At 36.2% G+C, this 20,211-nt stretch overlaps 1 protein-coding gene across 6 annotated transcripts in view; it reads left to right on the top strand.

The window, feature by feature from the left end:
• Positions 1-1,561: 1,561 nt before the first annotated feature.
• Positions 1,562-20,211, top strand: part of LOC132558092 (protein PRRC2C-like) — a 29,622-nt gene continuing 10,972 nt past the window's right edge. For 4 of the 6 annotated variants that reach the window (XM_060222660.1, XM_060222652.1, XM_060222628.1 and 1 more), the window contains exons 1-24: positions 1,562-1,631; positions 3,754-3,926; positions 4,173-4,313; positions 4,560-4,672; positions 4,842-5,127; positions 5,641-5,927; positions 6,047-6,123; positions 6,287-6,460; positions 8,389-8,436; positions 8,720-8,819; positions 9,870-9,971; positions 10,132-10,227; positions 11,540-11,905; positions 12,152-12,301; positions 12,611-12,869; positions 13,234-13,471; positions 13,735-13,929; positions 14,899-15,191; positions 15,467-15,678; positions 15,985-16,055; positions 16,384-17,279; positions 17,707-17,890; positions 18,062-18,655; positions 18,865-18,971. In XM_060222660.1, coding sequence (XP_060078643.1) covers positions 3,815-3,926; positions 4,173-4,313; positions 4,560-4,672; positions 4,842-5,127; positions 5,641-5,927; positions 6,047-6,123; positions 6,287-6,460; positions 8,389-8,436; positions 8,720-8,819; positions 9,870-9,971; positions 10,132-10,227; positions 11,540-11,905; positions 12,152-12,301; positions 12,611-12,869; positions 13,234-13,471; positions 13,735-13,929; positions 14,899-15,191; positions 15,467-15,678; positions 15,985-16,055; positions 16,384-17,279; positions 17,707-17,890; positions 18,062-18,655; positions 18,865-18,971 — 5,101 coding nt within the window. In that variant the 5' untranslated portion in view covers positions 1,562-1,631; positions 3,754-3,814. The remainder of the gene's footprint in view (positions 1,632-3,753; positions 3,927-4,172; positions 4,314-4,559; positions 4,673-4,841; positions 5,128-5,640; positions 5,928-6,046; positions 6,124-6,286; positions 6,461-8,388; positions 8,437-8,719; positions 8,820-9,869; positions 9,972-10,131; positions 10,228-11,539; positions 11,906-12,151; positions 12,302-12,610; positions 12,870-13,233; positions 13,472-13,734; positions 13,930-14,898; positions 15,192-15,466; positions 15,679-15,984; positions 16,056-16,383; positions 17,280-17,706; positions 17,891-18,061; positions 18,656-18,864; positions 18,972-20,211) is intronic. The other 2 variants (XM_060222637.1, XM_060222645.1) reach the window with 2 other exon arrangements.

Genomic DNA, 20,211 nt, shown 5'->3' with positions numbered 1-20,211 from the left:
ATTGTATAAAACAAAATATTGAATACTGAACGCAAATTGAAAAAAAAACCAAGATACTCATGTAATTCCACTAATCTCATTTAACTGTATAAAATGTACATTCATTTGTGTTTATTTACCATGAACCTATAGATAGAGTATATGTGCACCTTTAGTAGACAATATTCACAATAGATAGAATTATATGCAGCACTATGTATATACCATACCAGAAAAAACTGCAAGTCCATCACACTATGTAAACCAGGGCCAGGGCCTCTAACTTGCAGTTATGAATTAGTAGTAAGTATGCAATAAGATACAGATGAGATCTAGACCTGCAAGTCCATCACACTATGTAAACCAGGGCCAGGGCCTCTAACTTGCAGTTATGAATTAGTAGTAAGTATGCAATAAGATACCGATGAGATCTAGACCCATACACTGTCACATTTTGGCCAGCTTTGGATTGCATGATGACGGAGTTTGCAAGGACTTAGAAAATACCGAGATATTACTAATTTATTTCTCGTCAGCATTGGTATAAAGACAACTGATTACATACGAAAAATATCAAGACTAATACTTTAAATTGCTTTAATTGATACACAAGCGGGGAAGCAAAATGCAGACGCACCACACCTACATGCAGCTACTCATTCCGGTAAAAAATTATCGCACATGTATTATCAATCTAAAACAACAGAAGTGGGAGACACTTAAAAAATAGTCCCACAAAAGGAAAAAAAATCACTAAACAATAAACACGTAAGACGGAGATGTGGGCATACAGGACAACTTATCAGAGACCGTAATAATCGTACCCAATACAAATATATATATATAAATTGTTTTCATATGTTATAAATCTACCAAGAATTATGAGATCAAATGATAAAATGACGGCACTATTGTGAAGAATAGGTTACGTGAGTATCCGTTTGTATATTTAATCCTATTGAAAGATATCTATGAACTGATCACACAATGTATAATTCTCATAGCATGGAACTCTTAAATAGTGAAAGATATTCGTAAGTGAATATCTCTGAATGAAATAAAGTTCATATTGAAAATTGAAGTGTGATAATAGATGTAAAACGAAAAAAATGTCTTTCAAAATCAGCTTTTAACATTTTATCAAAAATGAAGATTAGGAAACACGTAGCGATGTAAATAGGAAATTTGGGAAAATACTGAGTTTGGTGTAGAGCATCAAAAAGATTCTGTGTCGGCAATTTTATATAAAAATATCACATTTCAGTCAAAGAAATGTAACAAAAATGCATACTGAACTGTACCTCATATACCTTTCAATGATAGGAAATGCTACATATTTTTCGAAAAAAGGAGAAAAGTATGAATATGAGATGCACAGACTTATTCCATTCCGTTGCAAAACCTACATGCCTGAAGCTTGTGTGCGCTAGGTGCGCGCAAGCATCATCGCAATGCATTGTGGGAATAGTAATGACATCATATCTCATTTACATATTCAGATTATATTGTACATGTTCGCCATTTTGGTAGTAGAGAATTTGTGTGGCTACCATCCCAAGAATCCACTTAAAATCGGCCATCATCGGTCCTTGTAGGGATTTTATTAAGGATTACCTATAGTCTTTTGACATCACCCAAGCGAACGGACCTGTGTAAGTAGTGCATTATTCGCTCAGATTATTAATATTTTGATTTGTTTACAACCTGTCTCACCGAACTCTTTTGTCATGCATAGTCGGCTATAATGTCCGACGCTTCCTTTCATAGCGTCACTTCATACCATGGTAACAAAAAAGGCTTATATTTATGTACGTTTTAAGTATGAAATATGCTTCTGTTCTTGTAACTTAAAATGAATGAAGCTTAGTGTAATGAAATGCATTTGAAGGAACTTCTTATTATTAATTTTCTTCCATGCTGTCCTTTGCATAAAATTACGATTCGGCAATGGTTCTGTTATTATAAAATCGTCTTGTTAAACTGTTGAATAAAGTGCTAGAGATTCTCTCGTGATCTCTTAACGCAAGTTTATTTTTTTCTTCGTACTTCAATGCTGATTTCTATACCCCGTTTATATGAATGGAAACCAGATCTGACAGCATTTCTGGGAACTCATGGTCGTCATTTTCGTTACGTTCTCGAAAATCAAATCCGAATGATGATAAACATCATGAAGATATCAATTTAGGTTCCATGGAAAGGAATCCGTGTGATTGTTAAACACATGCTCCCAAATTTAATCATGCATGGGTTTTCATTTTGGAAAGGTAGGTCATGAGTCAACCTCAGCAGCAAAATGTACCGGTAGCTGTACCTGTTGACCCACTTCCTGTTGTACAATTATGGGTGGAGTTTCGAAGAAAATTATATCCAGAGTTTGCTTTACAAAGAGTCTTTGTTTCTATTGGTATTTTTCTGACAGAGGTCGCTAATTAATATAACACAGCATTGTACTACAAATTTATGGATTGAATCATTGATGGACCATCTGTCACTTCAAGCACTTGCATGCCTATGATTAAACATGTGTCAACCTGTAGGTGATTTATTTAAAATCAGGAATGTTTTTTCATTGTTAACTGTAGCAAAGACTCAGATTTGAACTTTCTGTAATTGCTATAAACATAAGTTTTACAGAAGCTGGTATGGATTTCTGTTGGCTTTATATAATTATAAACATTCTTTTGTTGTTTGACAAAAAACAAAGGAAATGGTGTAAAAATGGTTTATGATGTACAGCTATGGAAGTTTTCTATTATATATGAGCATTTGATGTGCCTTAAAATGCCACCCACCTAATTTTTCCTGAGATTGAGCATGTTGTTAGTAAATTGTTATTTTGAAATTAAATAATTCAAGCTCATATAGCTTGCTTTGCAGATATACATTATAAACAATTGCAGGTTAAGATTTTGTACCAGAATGAAAAATAGAACTAATGATTAAGTCAGTTTGAGAAATTGTGAATTAAAATATTGCTGAGGACTAATCCTTGAAGTTATATCTTATTCTAAATGCAATGATAATTGAGTTTCTAGTAAATGTGAAATATCGTCAGTTTATCATATTATTCACAGGACTGCACAGCCACATCATTCTTTATGAGAGTGCTAATATATTCTGACTGATGTACATTTCGACAAGTTTAATGTGCATTGACAAATGAAATTAATTTCTATATGCATTGTTGTTAATTATGAAGTGATTTTAAAGTTTTCAAATGTACTGTACATGTATTGTCTTGGCAATAGCTTCTGTAAAGCTTCCATTGTGACTGCAGGAAGTAAATTAATACTCAAACCCAACAAAATTTCACTGGTTTTTGAAACTAGGCCATGTCAGATTGTTGGGTAAACTTTAGCTGAATCCACAAAAAAAAAAAAAAAAAATACATTGATATTGATTTGATACTACTCCTCAAAGGAATTGTTTTTGTGGCTGTAAAATTTATCAGAATTCGCTTTCTGTCTAATTTGATAAATATGAAAAAAATTATCGATTTAAGTTTTATTAGAGACAAAGTGTTGTAAGATTACACAGTCATTGGATGCAACAGCTTGGGTTTATTTTCATGGCGTAACACTCAGTAATTGAATGAAGTGCATCTGGTTTAGATTAGAGAAATTTCAGTAATAGATCCTATCCTGTTGCATTACTAAAGTTAGGGGTTTACACTATGCACATAGTTGATACAAAATCAAGCAAAGGAATGTTGGCATGTTAAACTTTATGTAGGTTTGTATGAAATTTAATTTTGAATTTGTTCTCTTTCAGTTTTTAACGGTTCGTTCATAGGGTAAGAGGGAGAAAAATCTTCAATGACTGCTAAGGCAAGATGTCCTCACTCTCGGGGTTAGGTAAAGGTGACAGAGGAAGGGGAAAGTACAAATCTATAGATATAAATACCCTGTATCAAGGCAAAAGTGTACCAGCACAAAAATCTACCGGTAAGTTGGATTTGTTGATCCACATTTCATTAAAAAACACTCATCCTTTCTTTACCTCTAGTGTTGAAGAGATTTTAAGTTGCATTTATTTTAAGTTACTTCATCATTAAAAAGTACTGATGCATTTTGAAATTTACTAAAATCTAGTACCTGCTTAATGTTATAATCTTTCTTTTGAAATCTACATTACTTCGTTTAAATTGAGGCCAAAGTAAAACTAAATCATGATGTGTTTTTGCATTTTAGTTACTCGTCAGCATGGGTTACAAAGCCTGGGTAAAGTGGCAAATGTGCGGCGCATGCCGCCTCCGGCCAACTTACCAAGTTTGAAAAGTGAAAACCTCGGAAACGACCCAAACATCACTCTTGTTCCAACTGGAGGATCAGGTAATGCATCCTTATCCGTTTGGTATTTTTTTGGTAGTTACAGGTCATTTGAAAAGGCAATTGTCACCAATACACTTGATGTGGAAGATGAGTCCCAAGAAAAGAATAAAAAATCCTCTCAACACCTTGATTTTGAATGTAAAACAAGCATTCAAAATATTTTGGCTTTGAACTGCATTACAGTATTTGTTAATGGAAAAGTAATATTTGTTTATGGAAAAGTAATTTTAATTTTTTTTTAAAAAGGATGGGGCACAAAGGAGAAAGAGCAGGAGAAGCAGAACACCAGTACGAATCAGCAGCCATCGTCGCAGCCGCAGCAGGCTACCACACAGTCATCGGGGCAGAACGTCAGCAGTGTAGGTTAATTAAGTTTTTCAACCCAAATAGAAATGTCTTTGAAACAATGACTTAAATTGGAAATAGATATGGTATTGTATGAATATTCTAAAAAATCTTTGGAAAAGAAATTTCTCTGAAAATGACATAAAACTCATCCTTTTACTATCTAGTATTATCTTCTTTCAGCAGGCAGGTGTTGCTGGGGGCACAAATATTGCAGCAACATCAGTATCAACACCAACAACAACAGCAGCAGCAGGGGCAACGGGCAAGCCATCATGGAGCAGTGTAACAGTTGGGGACACAGCAAAGGGCAATGTTGTCAGTCACCAATCACCAATGTTTCAGGAGGAGTTTCCAACGTTAAAATCAGCAGAGGACAAAAAAGATGGCAAGAAAGAAGACGAACCACCTTCTCAGGTTGTTACAAAAGATTTACCATATGGACCAGGGCCAAGTTTACGACCTCAAAGTAAGTGGAATGTTTGACAATATGTATATAACAAAAAAATCCTGTATATTAAAAGGTTGCTTCAAGCCTGTTTGGTCCATATTATTGGCATTGATATTTCATTTTGTTTTCACAAAAAACACATGAACATTCTCACTGGTAAACATTTCATTGACATAAACATTTGGGGCAAAAAAGGTGAATATGCTTTGTTTCAACAATGGTTCACCAAAAGGAATTGTTATTAGCAGTTTTGACAATGGTTAACCAAAAGGAATTGTTATTAGCAGTTTTGACAATGGTTAACCAAAAGGAATTGTTATTAGCAGTTTTGACAATGATTAACCAAAAGAAATTGTTATTAGCAGTTTCAACAGTGGTTCACCAAAAGGAATCGTTGTTAGCAATTTCAACAGTGGTTCACCGAAGAATTTGCTAGCAGTTTGAACCTTATTTTTAAAGAAATATACAACTGATCCACAGTTTGTGATATGATTTCAAATACTTTTCTCATCCTATGAACTTATTTTTAAGATGTCGGGAGTTGGCGAGAAGGAGGAGGACGTGGCGCTATGCAGCAGCAGCAGCCCAAACCAGACACACCATCATCTCAGTCTTCTCCACAGCCAAGCCAGACAGAAACACAACAGAATGGCCCCCCGACGTCCGGTGGCCCACCACCTTCCAGTGGGGCTGAAAGCCCTGGGACCCAGCAAGCGCCACCCAGGCCTGGGTCCAACCAAGGTCCTGGTACTCAGGGGCCAATGCCCATGGGGCCACACATGGCCATTCCCCCACAGTATAGGATGATGCCACCCTATGTGAGTTTCATTGTGATTTTATCAAAATTTTGAAATCTGTGCAAGCTGTGATTAACCTTATTTTGAAATAGGCTTTTTTAAAGTTTGTCTTTTCAATAACCTATTGTTTTGGTTGCCAGATGTATGGAAGATTTCCACCAGGGTACCCACCAAACTATTCAGGAATGCCACGACCTCCTTACCCATATGACTCAAGGTTAGTTTTTGCTACATTTAAAGATTTTTTAAAATTGTAAAGTATAGATGATAATAAAAAAAGATAATTTCATAGATTTGTATGTTAATCATAAATGCTCTCATTATTTTCAAAATATCAAACAAGTTGACAAGTTCTCGTATTTTCCTATATTTCATATAAGATTCAGACACCCCGGGCCAATGCAGATGCAACAGAGGCCTCCATTAGACAGCAGTGAAGAAGGATACAAGAGGCCCCCGGTTATCACGGACAAAGACCTGAAAAGCTTTGACAACATGAGATTGGACAAAAGTGATGAGGGCTGGGCTGGTGCCCAGGGAGACATTGACTACTCGTAAGACCTTATATATTTTTTCCAGCTTGTAGAGAATATCCCTAGTTGATGTTGTGGTTCTTTCACTTATTTGAGCAGTAGGTGATGATGTTGAATTGAAAACATTTCTTAAATAATATAGTTTTGAAAATAAATTTGGTTAATCGGGGACAATACATGTGGTGTTTTAAAAGTAATATTATGTAGGTATGTGTATTTTGTGAAATTAATTTACCTTGGCTGTTGCTAGGCTAATGATATGTTGAAAATTTCATCACCTACTGAAGTAGTGGTTTACTAATATGTGTTACTGTTAAGATAGGAAATTCAGCTGCATGATGCTCTCTAATAAGGAGGATGTGATTTTAAGCCAGCAATTTTGTCATTGCCTGAAGGATAACATAATGTTGTGTACAATACTGTAATTGCCATAACACTTTTGATGTAGAATATCTGCATTCTTAGTATTGTTATTTCTGTATTCTCTGTCATTCCTGTTACTGCCACCTTAGTAAAATTTTCAAATTAGACAGAATTTTTCCAAATGAGAATTCTTTTTTGTGTTCAGTGTTGTCAAGATTTGGGCATGACTTTGTTTGGATATTGTAATTTTTTGTGCATGTCTTTGTTGTAGTTGTTGGAAACTGTCTTGGTCGGCGGACATTGGTAACCAATTGAACAAATGTTTTTCAGTAGTTAGGTTTCAGCACAAGTGTTTTCTCCAAATTTAAAAAAGAAATGAGGATGGGTTGATATGCTTTGGTAAAGTAATGAATAGAAAGATTTTATTTTGGAAAAGAATTTGTAGTGTGTTTTGCACCATCCTATGCTCTGGAAAAAAAAATATAAAAACATAGTGAGAAATTCATCCTGTTACAGCAGAGAGGAAAAAGCTCATGGGAAAGGAATAAAAAAAAAAAAAAACAATAAAACCACTCATATAAATCATCAAAAATTATTTGGCTTGTGGTTGTTCCACAGAAGAAAATTTTCATGTAAAATATTTTCCAGAATATAAGTTGCATCTTTTTTCCCTCACAAGTTGGGCGTGCAGCTTATATACTGGCGCAGCTTATATGTGGACAGGAAAAAAGATTGACAGAATTTGCGACTCATATGGGGGGGGGGGGGGGGGGGGGGGTGAAAAAAAATGTAGCATACCAGAACAGGACTCTTCTCCTTTTTTTAAAGAGTACCTGCCCACAACATGTTTGTGACTGAAAGAGATCCTGTAGAACTGTCAGTTGTAATTGTACACAAAATGATTCGACTGTTGCATTAAAAGTAACATTCTTGTGGATTTTAATACCTTTGAATACTAATCACTGATCTAGACATTGGCGGTTACTTCACAGCAATTACAAGAAGGCATGGCAGAGGTTAAGAATAGCCAATTGCACTCTGGGATTGATAGTTCATCTGGCAATAGGTTATATTCTAGAATGACTGCCATGCTTTTTTACAATATGAATGGCTTTGTGTAATTTACAATTTTAAAATAATATTGGACTGAAAGACTTTTGTCAGCATGCAAGGGACCTTCTTTGATATTCAACAGTACAGACACTGGTGCATAGATTGTTTAGTAAACTGTACATAAAATCTAGCCAATATCTGCATAGACAATCTTTGAAGGCCATAGCCAAACAAGTTCAATTTTGCTGTTTTTTGTATTTTGAATAACCATACTGATTTTTGAAATGTGCATAACGCACTCGCAAACTTTATTAAATGTTTGACTGACGATCATGATGAATTGCCTTCTGTTTTCTGTTATATCAACAAACTTGGCTCTGCAGCTTATATGCTGGTGTGACTTATAACCCAGAAAATACGGTAATTAACACTTTGAAATTGACGAGCATTATTATATTAAAGGGGATATAGGGTCAATGCTAATTTGTGTTTAATATTATGTTATATTAACAGTTTCTTTTTTGTTATTGCAGAGAAAAACTTGTGTTCAGTGATGACGAGGACAGCAATGAAGGCAGACGGTATGTTAATGTCTTTAAAAGTATTGATAATTTATAATTGTCAAAAGTGAATTATACTGTAAAGAGAAAATTTGTACTTCAAGATAAGGCTATTCAAACATGTATGAAGGTGTTATATTTAGTTAGCGTTGTCATATCTGTTTTATCAAGATCTAATTTCTTGAATGTTAAAGTGATTAGGAAAGAATACAATATTTAGAGTACAACTGTCAAGCTGTGTTGAAAGAGCTTTTAAAGCTGACTTTCAAGTACACTGTTTTATGTTTTGAATTTGTTTGTTTAGTCGAGAGAAAAAGAAGCAGCAGGAGCAGCCTGACCACTCTGGCAAAGCTAAGGCAAGTGGTGATAACGACGAGGAAAAGGACAGAGATGAAATGTCCAAGGTATATTGGGAAACAGCTTTCCTTCATCTCTCTGCAGCAGGAGCTCATCAACTCACCTCTCACAGGCTGTAGAGCTCATTACAAGTCCGCCACTCTCTCTGTCATAATAGCCTGTTAATTATTGGAAGAGATCTTCTCTGTTGATCATTAAGACATGAGGATCTGTTTCCTGTCATTGTATAGAGCTATACTATAATGCTACTTTTGCCGGACTTTTGCTTTATTATTCATCACTCACCTTGACCTAAATAATGGACCTCTTGCTATTTACTATTGTTTAATAATCATATCTTTTAGCATATTTATAATATATCCAATCTTTCAAAACCTGTTCTTGTGTAAAAAATATAGCTTGTGAATGTAACTGGAATTCTTTAAAATCCAGTTGCGATGTATTTCTTAAAGATGGCATTATTAACATTCATATTTAAAACAAATCTGCTTTTCATCATGCTTTTATCATATCACCACCAAATGTGAAACATTTAAAGCATAGTTAACTATGTTGTTTCTTTCTTGTTAGCATGACGAAAACCAAACCGGAAAACTGCAAAAAATATGGTGTAAAGGGTTATTTTATATGATCTCTCTCCATAATTGTCTGTTATTTTCCACTTTGTATCCACAGTTGGCATCTAACAATCTGGAAACTGCTTGCAAACTTCTGGACATTTGATATCAATTTAGTATTTGCCTGAACTTAACTTTTGTATAAGCAATGAATCATTCATGCAAATAAGTGAAAATTGATTTAAGCTCACTAGGAGCTGTTTCAGTCAAATATTTGCAGCAGGGGACTCCATGTTGATCATAATTAACAACCAAGAACCATCTGAGCTACATTTTCTTTAGAATCTATTTAAAATGTAAGGAAGGTATGTTTTGAAGTCCTTCCAAATGATCCAGTTTACAGTAAATGCCTTCATTGTTGGTAAACATGCATGAAAGAAAGTTATGTTTGTTTTAGTAATGTAGCTTGCTTTCCATCATGTAATATTTGCTTTGTATTGTACTGGTTTTTGTTCTTAATGATATTTAATTATTGTTCAGGGGGAACATGGTCCACCTATGTCTAGAGAAGCTTGGAGCCAAGGACAGATACCACCCCAATATAGAGGACAACCACGACCACCACACCCAGGCATTGATGGGGTAAGCTGATTTTCTTGTTTAATTTGATTTATAAGTGAACTATTTGTCATTGCAATTGGATCGTAAATACAGTGACTGAGCTATTTGCTTTAACTTTTATGTATCTATCAAACTTTAAAAAAAAGAAGACCAAAAAAAAACATGTTTTTCCTATTTACAGCGATGGCAGATGCCCCCTTATGATTTTATGGGGCCACCTCCAAGGGGACCCCCTTATCCACCACCTTATAGGGTACCTCCTGGTGCACCTCCTCAGGTATGATATGTTCTGAAATGTGTCCCAACCTAAAAAAAGTGTGTTTAACTGAAATTATTATTTATTGAGAGAAAATGTTTTGCCAAATGATGACCTGTGGTTAAACTTAGTTTTTTCGAAGATGACAATTTCATCACTCACCGAACTGATGGCATTACAGAAGAAATATGCTATGATTTGTGTGTCTGGCGTCAAATGACGAGTTGCAGTGCTTTCATAGTATGATAGTTTCTCAAGATCTTGAGTGTGTTTGGTGTGAATATCATCACACAGGCTTTTTGCTATTGCAGCAAATTGGAATAATTTATAAAGTTATAAAGATAGAATATTGGCATCTTTTCATAAAAAAAATGTGAAACCAAAGGCATTTTATGTCCCCATCATGAAATGGCAAGTTTCTCAATCTATCATTAGTCATAGTTTGGTTTCTGCATATTTAGTTTTAATGGAAAGAGATATGGAATTGAAATGGGAGTCATTGCCCTCAGATAGTTGTTATTTACTTCAGTCATCAGCCTTGGTTGACAAATACCCAGAGTCATGAATACACCTCATAACATGCAAATACACCTATGGAAAGGTAACGAACACTAAAAAGCTCTATATATGTACAAGCTTTAAAAAGTCATTAACATTAAAAAGTTACACATGTTCACCCTCAAAAGCCAGCAACACTAAGGAGCTCCATATATGTACACATTAAGAAGCCAGTCACTCCATATGTGAACACCTTAAAAAGCCAGCAACATTAAAAGCTTTATGCTTCTCTTTGGTTGCTAATAGGTGCTTTTGTGATAAGATATATGATGGAGAGTAACTTGTATGCTTATATTTTCAATAAGATGACATTGTAAAAAGATGACTTTGTGAAAAGCCATAAAATTAGTTGTCCCTTATAAATGTTTAAAGTGACCCACAAGTTCACTGAAGCCAAATGATGATTAGTGTCTAACATTAGTTCTGTTCAAGGATGACAATTTCATCACTCACCGAACTGATGGCATCATTGAACTTCTGCTTTGTAACATAAACTTCCTGTGATTCTTTTATAACAACACTTAAAATCCAGTTTCATTTTACATCAGCACCTATCTGTGGCTATTCAGAATCTTGTTGCACAGATTCATTAACTTTATGATAATCACATGGAAGACTTGTCTGATATATATTGATAGTACTTTAGTGAAGGTTGGGTCATTTGAGAGATTTTCGATAAACTAAATTGCACTTCCACCATATTCCTACCAATTTGATATTGAAGAAACATGTAATTATGATATTTGAATCTGACAAAATCTGATGTACTCCACAGCGACCACCTTTCCCACAACAGCAACAACCTTCCATGCCACCGATGAGTTCAGCCAGTACACCCTCTCAGCAGCAACAGCAGTCTTCTGCAACTCCACAAACACCAAGTCCTGGGCAAAGTCCAAGCCCAGGTCAGGCCCAGGGCCGTGAACGAGAGAAAAAACACTCTGGTGGTGGAGATGAGGATGACGAGCACTGGCGTCAGAAACGTCAGCAGAGAAATGAGGAAATGTCTAATGCCATTGAGAGGGCTAGACAGAGGAGAGAGGAGGAAGAAAAGAAGATGGAAGGAGAGCGCAAGGCAGCTGCTGCTGAAAAATTGCGACAATTAGATGAAAGAACTAAGAAAAAGGATGGAAAACTTTCAGTAAGAACTTATTTTGCTTTTAAATAGTTTTATTCGGTAGCCAAATGATGACTTGTGTTCTAGCTTAGTTTCCTGTACAAAGATGACAATTTCATCACTCACCAGTCTGATGGCCTACTGAATGAAATGTTTTACCTGATAAAACTTTTAACACTCTAAATTGCAGCCAAGTCTTATATGATTGTCCTTCTTTATGGCATATTCTCTGTGAAGAAAATGCTGTTTAATTGGGTGTTTGTTACACAGGAATCTGACACTGATTCACACACTGAGTCCACACAGGCAGAGTCTCAGAAGTCTGAGGGAAGGACCAGCAGGACACCAAGTGAGAGTAGTGAGAAGGAGGGACGGGAACGATCCTACAGTCGCGAGCATAAGTTTTCACCAGCTGAACAGGTTTGCAACCTTTTTGATCATCCACAACTATCATGTAACAAACATTATTTTCGAGCAATGTCACTTTTGTTTCTAGTGCCAAATGATGATTAGTGATGAGCTTAGTTTTTTACAGAGATGACAATTTCATCACTCACCGAACTGATGGCACATAAACCACTCATTTCTTCAAGCTGAACTAGAAATGGAACAATCTTGTCAAGGAAAAAGTTTGAAATAAACAGGTCCATTGTAAAATACACTACATTTATAAGACTTTTGAAAATAATTCAGAAAAATGATACTAAATAAAATTTTGAATGTTATCAGCAACCAAGTAAGAGTGGATCACGAGCAGTGCCACCACGCTTCCAGAACAAACAGCAACAGCAACAGCAGCAACCAACTGAAAACACAATGAGGCAGCCGCAACCAACGCAACAACAGCCAGGATCTCCCCAGCCACATCCAGGGCAGATGAGACCAGGTCAAGGACCTCCACCACCCTGGGGACCATACCCATGGCCTCCAGGAATGCCAATGCCATTTATGGATCCAAACTTTCCAAGGCCACCAATGCCAATGCAAGGTGCTCATTTTTAAACAATAACCTATCATGAATTTTCATTTGTGTCAGCTTAGACAAGTTTGTAAACATGTTATAATATTTGTGGTAAAATTTATTTCGCACAGATCTTTAAATTGTCGTTAATTTGCAAGTGAAGAGGGATTGCCTGGATTAATTTTAGATAATGTGCAAAATGGTGTTGTGATTGAAGCAACATCACACACAGGATGTATAAAAATTTGTATAATTTTCAGAAAACCTTACTCACATAGGTAATTTTAATTGGTTTAGGATGTAAGTTCATACTGCAGCCTAGATTGATTCATCCATTCTGTCCCATTCAGCAACTGTTGGAAACTTATTCGTTAAGATTTTTCCTTGTCAGGTATGCCTATGTATCCAATAAGAAGAAGGAATGATTCGCATGGTTCTGGAACAGATAGCCAGGACAATGAAGGGCGCCAGGAACCATTTGATCGTGATCCCAGAGCTGATCCCAGAACGTGGAGCAGCTACTCAATGGCACATGGACATCCAGGACAGTATGATGGGCGACCTAGTCCATTCTATGACCGCATGTATCAGGAGTATGAACGAAACCTTTTGGACTATAATGACAGGAGGTAATTCTCAGTCATGCTTGTTATATTGGATTAATGTTTTAAGTGTACTTCATATTTGTTTCCAAGGATTAATTTTTGTCACCCGAGTTAATGTTGTGGATATTATCAGAAAAAATAGGTCACTACTTACTCTTAGATGTTTTTGTCCATACCCACTGCCCAAATAAAGAGCAGTTTTATTTAACATGTTATGCTATCTAGTATTTAATCATTTTTATGTAGTTGTAGCACTTAAACAAATTTTCAAATGATGCCTTTCACAGGGAACATGACAGGAGAGAGCGTGAAAAGCAGGAAAAGTTAAGCTATGATGATGACAAAGAATATGATGCAGAAGAATCTGAGGAATCCTCTAAGGAACCAGACCGGGAACGTCCACCCAGAGTACAGAGGGACCCATTTGATGATACCCCAGATCAGGGAGACCATCGAGACCATGACTGGTCACCCCAACCAAGGTAATTTCTGTTAGAAGCTGTAGGGATTGGAGATGTCATTTCACTTCAGTTACTGCCTTTTAGCAAACTTTTTGTTTTAAAGACAGGAAATTGAAGGATGCAAATTATTTTCATAGGTACAGTGGAACCCACTTATGTCATGTCTATTAATGTCACTTTCAGATAAATATCATGTTTTCTCAAAACACATGATTTTTTCCCCTATATATTCTATGTAATCCAACATCTAATGTCACTTATTTTCACCTTGGAAACTCCTGAAAAATGAGATTGATCTGCATACCTGTATGGTCTAGTTGGGTCGAAGAATGTCTAGTGCATTTTTTTTCTTAATTGTGTTAAAATGAGTTTTTCTATGTGTCTGACAATCTGCTGATTCTTTAGTATGCATATTGGAATCCATTTCAAAACAAAAGTGATTGTTTTGATAAAGACATTTCAGAATATCTTTAGATTTATTAGAACACATATTTGACACAAAGCTTAAGATGCTTAAATAATTTATTGAAACTTCAGGTTTCACGAAATTGAGTTTAGATTAGGCCTAATTGAACTTGTCTTAAAACAATTTCTTTTAGAAACAAGCCAGTTTGGAAAACTTCAGAAAAATTACCTCTGAGTTTAGAGGTCTGAAAAATGTGTCGACTATTAATGTGCTATTCTGGTTTTTAACACATTTCTCCCCGACAAATTGAACATGATATTAAGTGGGCTTCAATGTAATATCTGTTGGAAGCAGGGATTGGGATTTGAGATACCATTTCAACACATTTACTGCCTTTTAATGAAAGTTTTATTTTGACAAAAATGAATTGAAATGTTCTCTTATTTGAAATTTGGCAGTTGTGGATTAAATTATAATTGCTGAATTCTAGTTTTCCATACTATTCTTTACTGCATAGACATTGACTTCTTGTTATAAGTCATTTCCATCATTAAATGTTTGAACAAATATTTTTCTAATTGAAGAGAGGAGAAACCAAAGAAAGAGGAGAGGTCTAGAAAAGAAGAACATCGCGAGATGAAAGATCATGATGCTCGAGTTTCAGAGCATGAACAAGAACATAAAGAAAAGATAGAAAAGCCCACAAGGGATCGTGATCATCGGGACAAAGATCACCGTCGTGGTGAGGAGAAAGAAATGTTTCGAAACAAGGATGCCCCATGGGGCCACCCCAGACAGCCTGCACCAAGTAGGAATGAATATGACCGCTTTCCTGGAGTTTTACGCAGCATGGATGATGGAGGAAGACATTATAGCAGTAAGTTTGTCACATAGTGTTTCTCCATATTGTAACATTCCAAAATATGAACTGAAAGGAAAATTGATAATGTTCGTGATGGGTTGATAAGTAATCTATGGCACTTGAATGCATAAGAATCCTTATATTTTTTTTCAATTTTTTAATGTTATGCTCTGTTATTGATAATTTCTCATCAATACAGAAAAGTGGCAGACAATATGCTGACCAAGAAGTTGTTATTAGGTTCATTTGGATTCAAAGTAATTTATTTTTTTTTTATTCACTGTTTTTAGAAAGAGAACACCCCAGCTGTCCACCGCCCATCACCCCACAGCAGTCGCAGCAGAATATGCCACCTAGGAGTCACTACACATCACTGAAAAGGACTGCTTCAAACATGTCCACTAACTCAACAAGCACAGAGCGGAAAACAGAATCCCCAAAGGAATCTTCTCACTCTGAGAGAGACGGCTCTAGACAGAAGTCTTCAAGTAGGGTGTATGCTGTAAGTGCTGTTATAATAATCAGCTGTCTAGCATGATGAAAAGCTTTCCTATTAATAAAAAAAATTTAAGAAAAATGCTACTGTGTTAAAATATGATACTCTCTCCCTGCTAAAACTAACTTTATTCACTTGTTGGCTGTTTGGTTGCAAAGTCTGCTATACTATTACCATTCTGTGAGACATATTTTGTAAAGTTTATTAGGGCCCTGCATCAAGCCACATAAGGTATTGCCAGTCTATGAGACATATTCTGTAACATTTATTGACAAGTTGATTATAAGAAAGTGTTTTGATTGCCACTTACAGGACTCTGTAAAGGATAAACCTGTGAAAGAAAAGCAGTCAGAAGGCAAGCCACAGAAAGAGGAGGAAAGCAGGTAAGACTGTTTTAGTATTAACTATAGTTGCAACCTCTGCTTTTCATCTAATAGGAAATACATCATGAGGTCAGATTCCAGGCAGAAGCAAGTTAAGTGTCGACCTGCATAATCCATCTTTGTCTGAACTCCTCAGAAACCAAGATGAAATGTGTTCATTCAGCATTCTGTAATTAGGGACAGTCTGACTCAAAATCATGCTGGTCTCCCAGGCATCACTTTATCAAATGTGTTCTAGAATTTACAGAATATTGGTTAGCTGTTTGTGACTTCTATATGACTGATGGCTTTTTCCGATGAAGTACATTATTTTATTATGTCATTACAGGCAAAAGCCAAGGGAAGAAGAAAAGTCTGCACGAGAGGAAAATAGAGAACACAAAGACAAAAGTACAAGGAAGGAAGAGAAAGGTTTCCGTGAAAGGGAGGAACGCCCTTCAAGAGATGAAAATTCTTTCAAGGATATCAAACAGTATAAAGATGATGAGCCACCAAGTGATGAGCGACGTGAGAGAATACAGATGCAGCCACCTGCAAAGAAGAAAAGGGATGAAGCTTTTGTGAATGAGCGAGGAGATCGATACCGAAATAATGCTAGTAGAGGAGGACGCGAGTTCGTGCGTGGAAGAGGAAGAAGTGTTGGAAGTCGGGGAACAAGAGGAAGTTACCCTACCAGAGGAAGCAGGGGAGGAAGTTCAAGGGATAATAGAAGTTATGACCGAGGTGCTGCAAGGTCTGCAGGTGGTCGTAATGACCGTCGCCCATTTAGCCAGGGCCGTGATCGCTTTGGTGAAGACAACTATTATGCTGAGGGGGAAGAGTTGGAGGCTCCCCGGCGGCGCAGAATGAAGGATGAGGACAGTGATCACTCAGAACAAAGTGATTTTGGTACAAGTGACTCATCTGGAGAAGTGGACAAGAGAGACAATAACAAATCTGGTCCAAGGGACAAAGACAGAAATAAACGGCCTGGGTCTCGGGACAATCGAGGTGGAATCAGCCAACAGTTGGATGATCAAAGGGTTGATGATGGTGGTCATAGACAGTCTCATGATGATGGTGGTGAAAGAATCCAACCTCGACGTGATGATAGACGTGATGATCGACGAGATGACCGCAGAGATGATAGACGCAGTGATGACCGTAGACATGACAACAGGATGAACCAAAGAAATGGAGGAGGCTCTTTTGAACCAAGAGGAGAACCTTCCAGAAGAGGTCGTGGTAAGATTTGTTTCGGCAGAATCTAGTTGAAAAACTGTTAACCCTGATGATACAACATCAGGGCTTTTTTCTGAAGGGTCGATGGGGATGTGGGCCCCATTCACCATGTAATATGGCATTATTCCCCAAATATAGAGATTACTCCTTAAAATTTCCTTCACAACTGTTCAATTTTCTTCCCAAAATGAGATTAAAGGACCCTTTTCCAAATAAGGGAAAAAAATCCTGAACATTTATTGATCCAGGGATAAACATCCACATAGCATTCTTATTTTCATTATATATCTGGCAGTAGAACTGTTATTGTTGGAAAAGCCAGATATCAACATCCACAGAAAAATGTGCAGATATCTTTCATCTTGCTGAATGAACCATTATCTTTCCTGGGTATACATCAATGTTGATTTGGATATTTATTATCTTGAAGGTGGTTCTTCTATGCGAGGTCGTGGAGGCCGAGGACCTGGAGGAGGAGGTCCAGGTGGAGGGGGAGGAGGTGGTCCTGGTGGTGGAGGTGGACGGATGTCATCTGCACCCCCTGGCAGAGGGGGTTTCGGGAAGCCTGGAGACAAGGAAGATTGGGGTGGAGGAGGAGGTGGAGGGCCTTATCGGTATGTATCTTTCTGATTTAATGCTAATTTCAAATAATATTGTTTTGAATCTTATTTCAAATGAATGTTGTAGATTCCATAAATAGATCATGATAAATTTTTTTTTTTTTTTTTATCTTTGTTAATGATTGTTTGATTTCATTGCTAAATTTTGTTAAATTTTGTTTGTAGAAAAGAAAATAAAAGGCCCGGCCGAGAGCCACCACCACCAAGGTTTGCAATGAAAAAAGGGCTAAATTTAAACGAGAAGGGGAGGGGCACTGATCGTGGTCGAGGACGCGGGAGAGGAAGAGGAGGAAGTGCCCCTCCTAGCACCAACAATAAGCGGCCACAGCTTAGCAAACAAAACTCCTCAGACCAAGCTAATGAAGGAAACGAAGAGTGGGAAACTGCTTCTGAAAGTAGTGGAATCTTTGATAAGAATTCAAAAAACGAGTTTAAGGACAGGGAAAGAAAAGACTCCAACCCTGGTAAAAAGAGTTTCTCAAGTCAACGTCCATTTAATGATCGACAAAATAGAAAAGGAAATCAGCAAGATGGTGGTGGAAGGCGACAAAATGGTGGTGTTGATTATAATAAAAATTCTGGGAAGGAAAGGTCACCAAATCATCTTTCAAAAAATGGGAGTGGTCCTAGGGCTTCAAACGGGGGTCCTAGGAAACCATATAGCTCTAGTAAGAAAGAAAATATTGCCACAGTATACAGGATGGATGAAGTGGTACCAAACAACCAGAATGCTATCAACAATGCCATCAACAATCTCAAGTAAGTTGTTTACCTCAATAGCAACACTGACATCTCAAGGTGTAAAGATTCTATAGTAAGCTGCAATTATTGAATCCAGCTTTAGCAATGTTAAGAGATTTAGTGAGAAAATTAGGATACTGGGTAGTTAAAAAGTGATATTGTAATCAGATGTCAGGTTTGAGAGGAATGTTGGAGTATTTATTGAGATTTGACTTGTCCTTTTTCAGGAGTCGTCCGGGAAAGAAATCTGACCTCACAGATGTGTCAAAACCATTGAAATCAGAAGAGAAAAGAACAAGTGCATTGGCTAATATTGATATCAACAATTATGCAAGTAAGTGCCTGAAGACATACTAGTCACATAGAATTTGTCTCGGTTGTATGTTGATACATGCTATGATGAGTACTTACTATCTGTCAATCCCATGATCAATAGTGAATTTACTTCTATTCTGAGCATGTATTTACACAATGACCTAATTGTTTTCTTCAGACTCGTAACACAATACCTGAGATCTTGCCATTGTAGATATATTTGATGGCTTAAATAATCTTCCAAGCATAAGGCAAGTTGAAATAATACATGTTCCAAGATGTCAACACCAAAGCACTCAATCTCCTTTGAAAAATTGCAAAAAAAATTGTACTCCTAAGGAAACAAAATAACATTAAAATACTTGTCAAATGAAAATTCTCAACAAAATGTTTGTATGTTACTCCACATTATTTTGATTTTGTCATTAAAAATTGATTTAATGGAGAACCAGAAGCGTGTTGTTACAGTCCACCAAAGTTAACTTATTGCTAATGACAACAGATGCTGCACACATATTTGTCATTATAATTATCATTTTAAATACTACCTTGTTAATGCACAAGTATATTGACTATTTTTAACATTCTCAAATCTATCAAAAAAATATCAAAGGTATTGTTCTCAAGCTATTCATGATTTCTTGTTACAGAAAGGTCATGCAATAAGGATAATTTTATCTGTAAATACAATTATACTTATTTTGTTAACAGTTTCCAAAATCTAGTATACATCAACATTTGCAAACATGCATTAAGGTTTTTTGTTTGAACAGAAAATATGCCTTTGTAATATCTACATGACTGTAAGCAGATCGTTGAAATTCCTCACTAGGATATATGCAGTTTATCAAATCGTGATTGAAAACATGCAATGATGATCATTTTATCTGTCAATCCCATGATTAAACATGATTTCACTAAATACGTTCTGAGCATGTTGCATTATGTCTGAAAATGTAATTATGATAAAACCGTTTTAAATACTGAATTTGCTCAAATGTTTTCAAAGGTGTTTGCATAGCTGTCCAGAATACATAATGAAAAGCCAGCATCATAACATTTTGACAAGTGCAGACATATTGGATTTTAAATGTTTCCATTTCATATGTGGCTCTTGAAACTAATCCTATAGTTTTTCACACCTCTGGCAAGCTAATATGAAATCTGTGTGATAGGTTACATTATCTATTATGAAACAGAATCTAATTGAAGATCCTTTAAATTGTATCAATGATTATTTTTTGTAAGTATTTAATAAG

This window comes from Ylistrum balloti, unplaced genomic scaffold (genome assembly GCF_031769215.1).
Source record: "Ylistrum balloti isolate Yb309-2 unplaced genomic scaffold, AGI_CSIRO_Ybal_v1 Utg369658, whole genome shotgun sequence".
Taxonomy (NCBI): Eukaryota; Metazoa; Mollusca; class Bivalvia; order Pectinida; family Pectinidae; genus Ylistrum; species Ylistrum balloti.
Note: the sequence above shows the minus strand (reverse complement) of the source record. Positions and strands in the feature narration are given on the sequence as shown.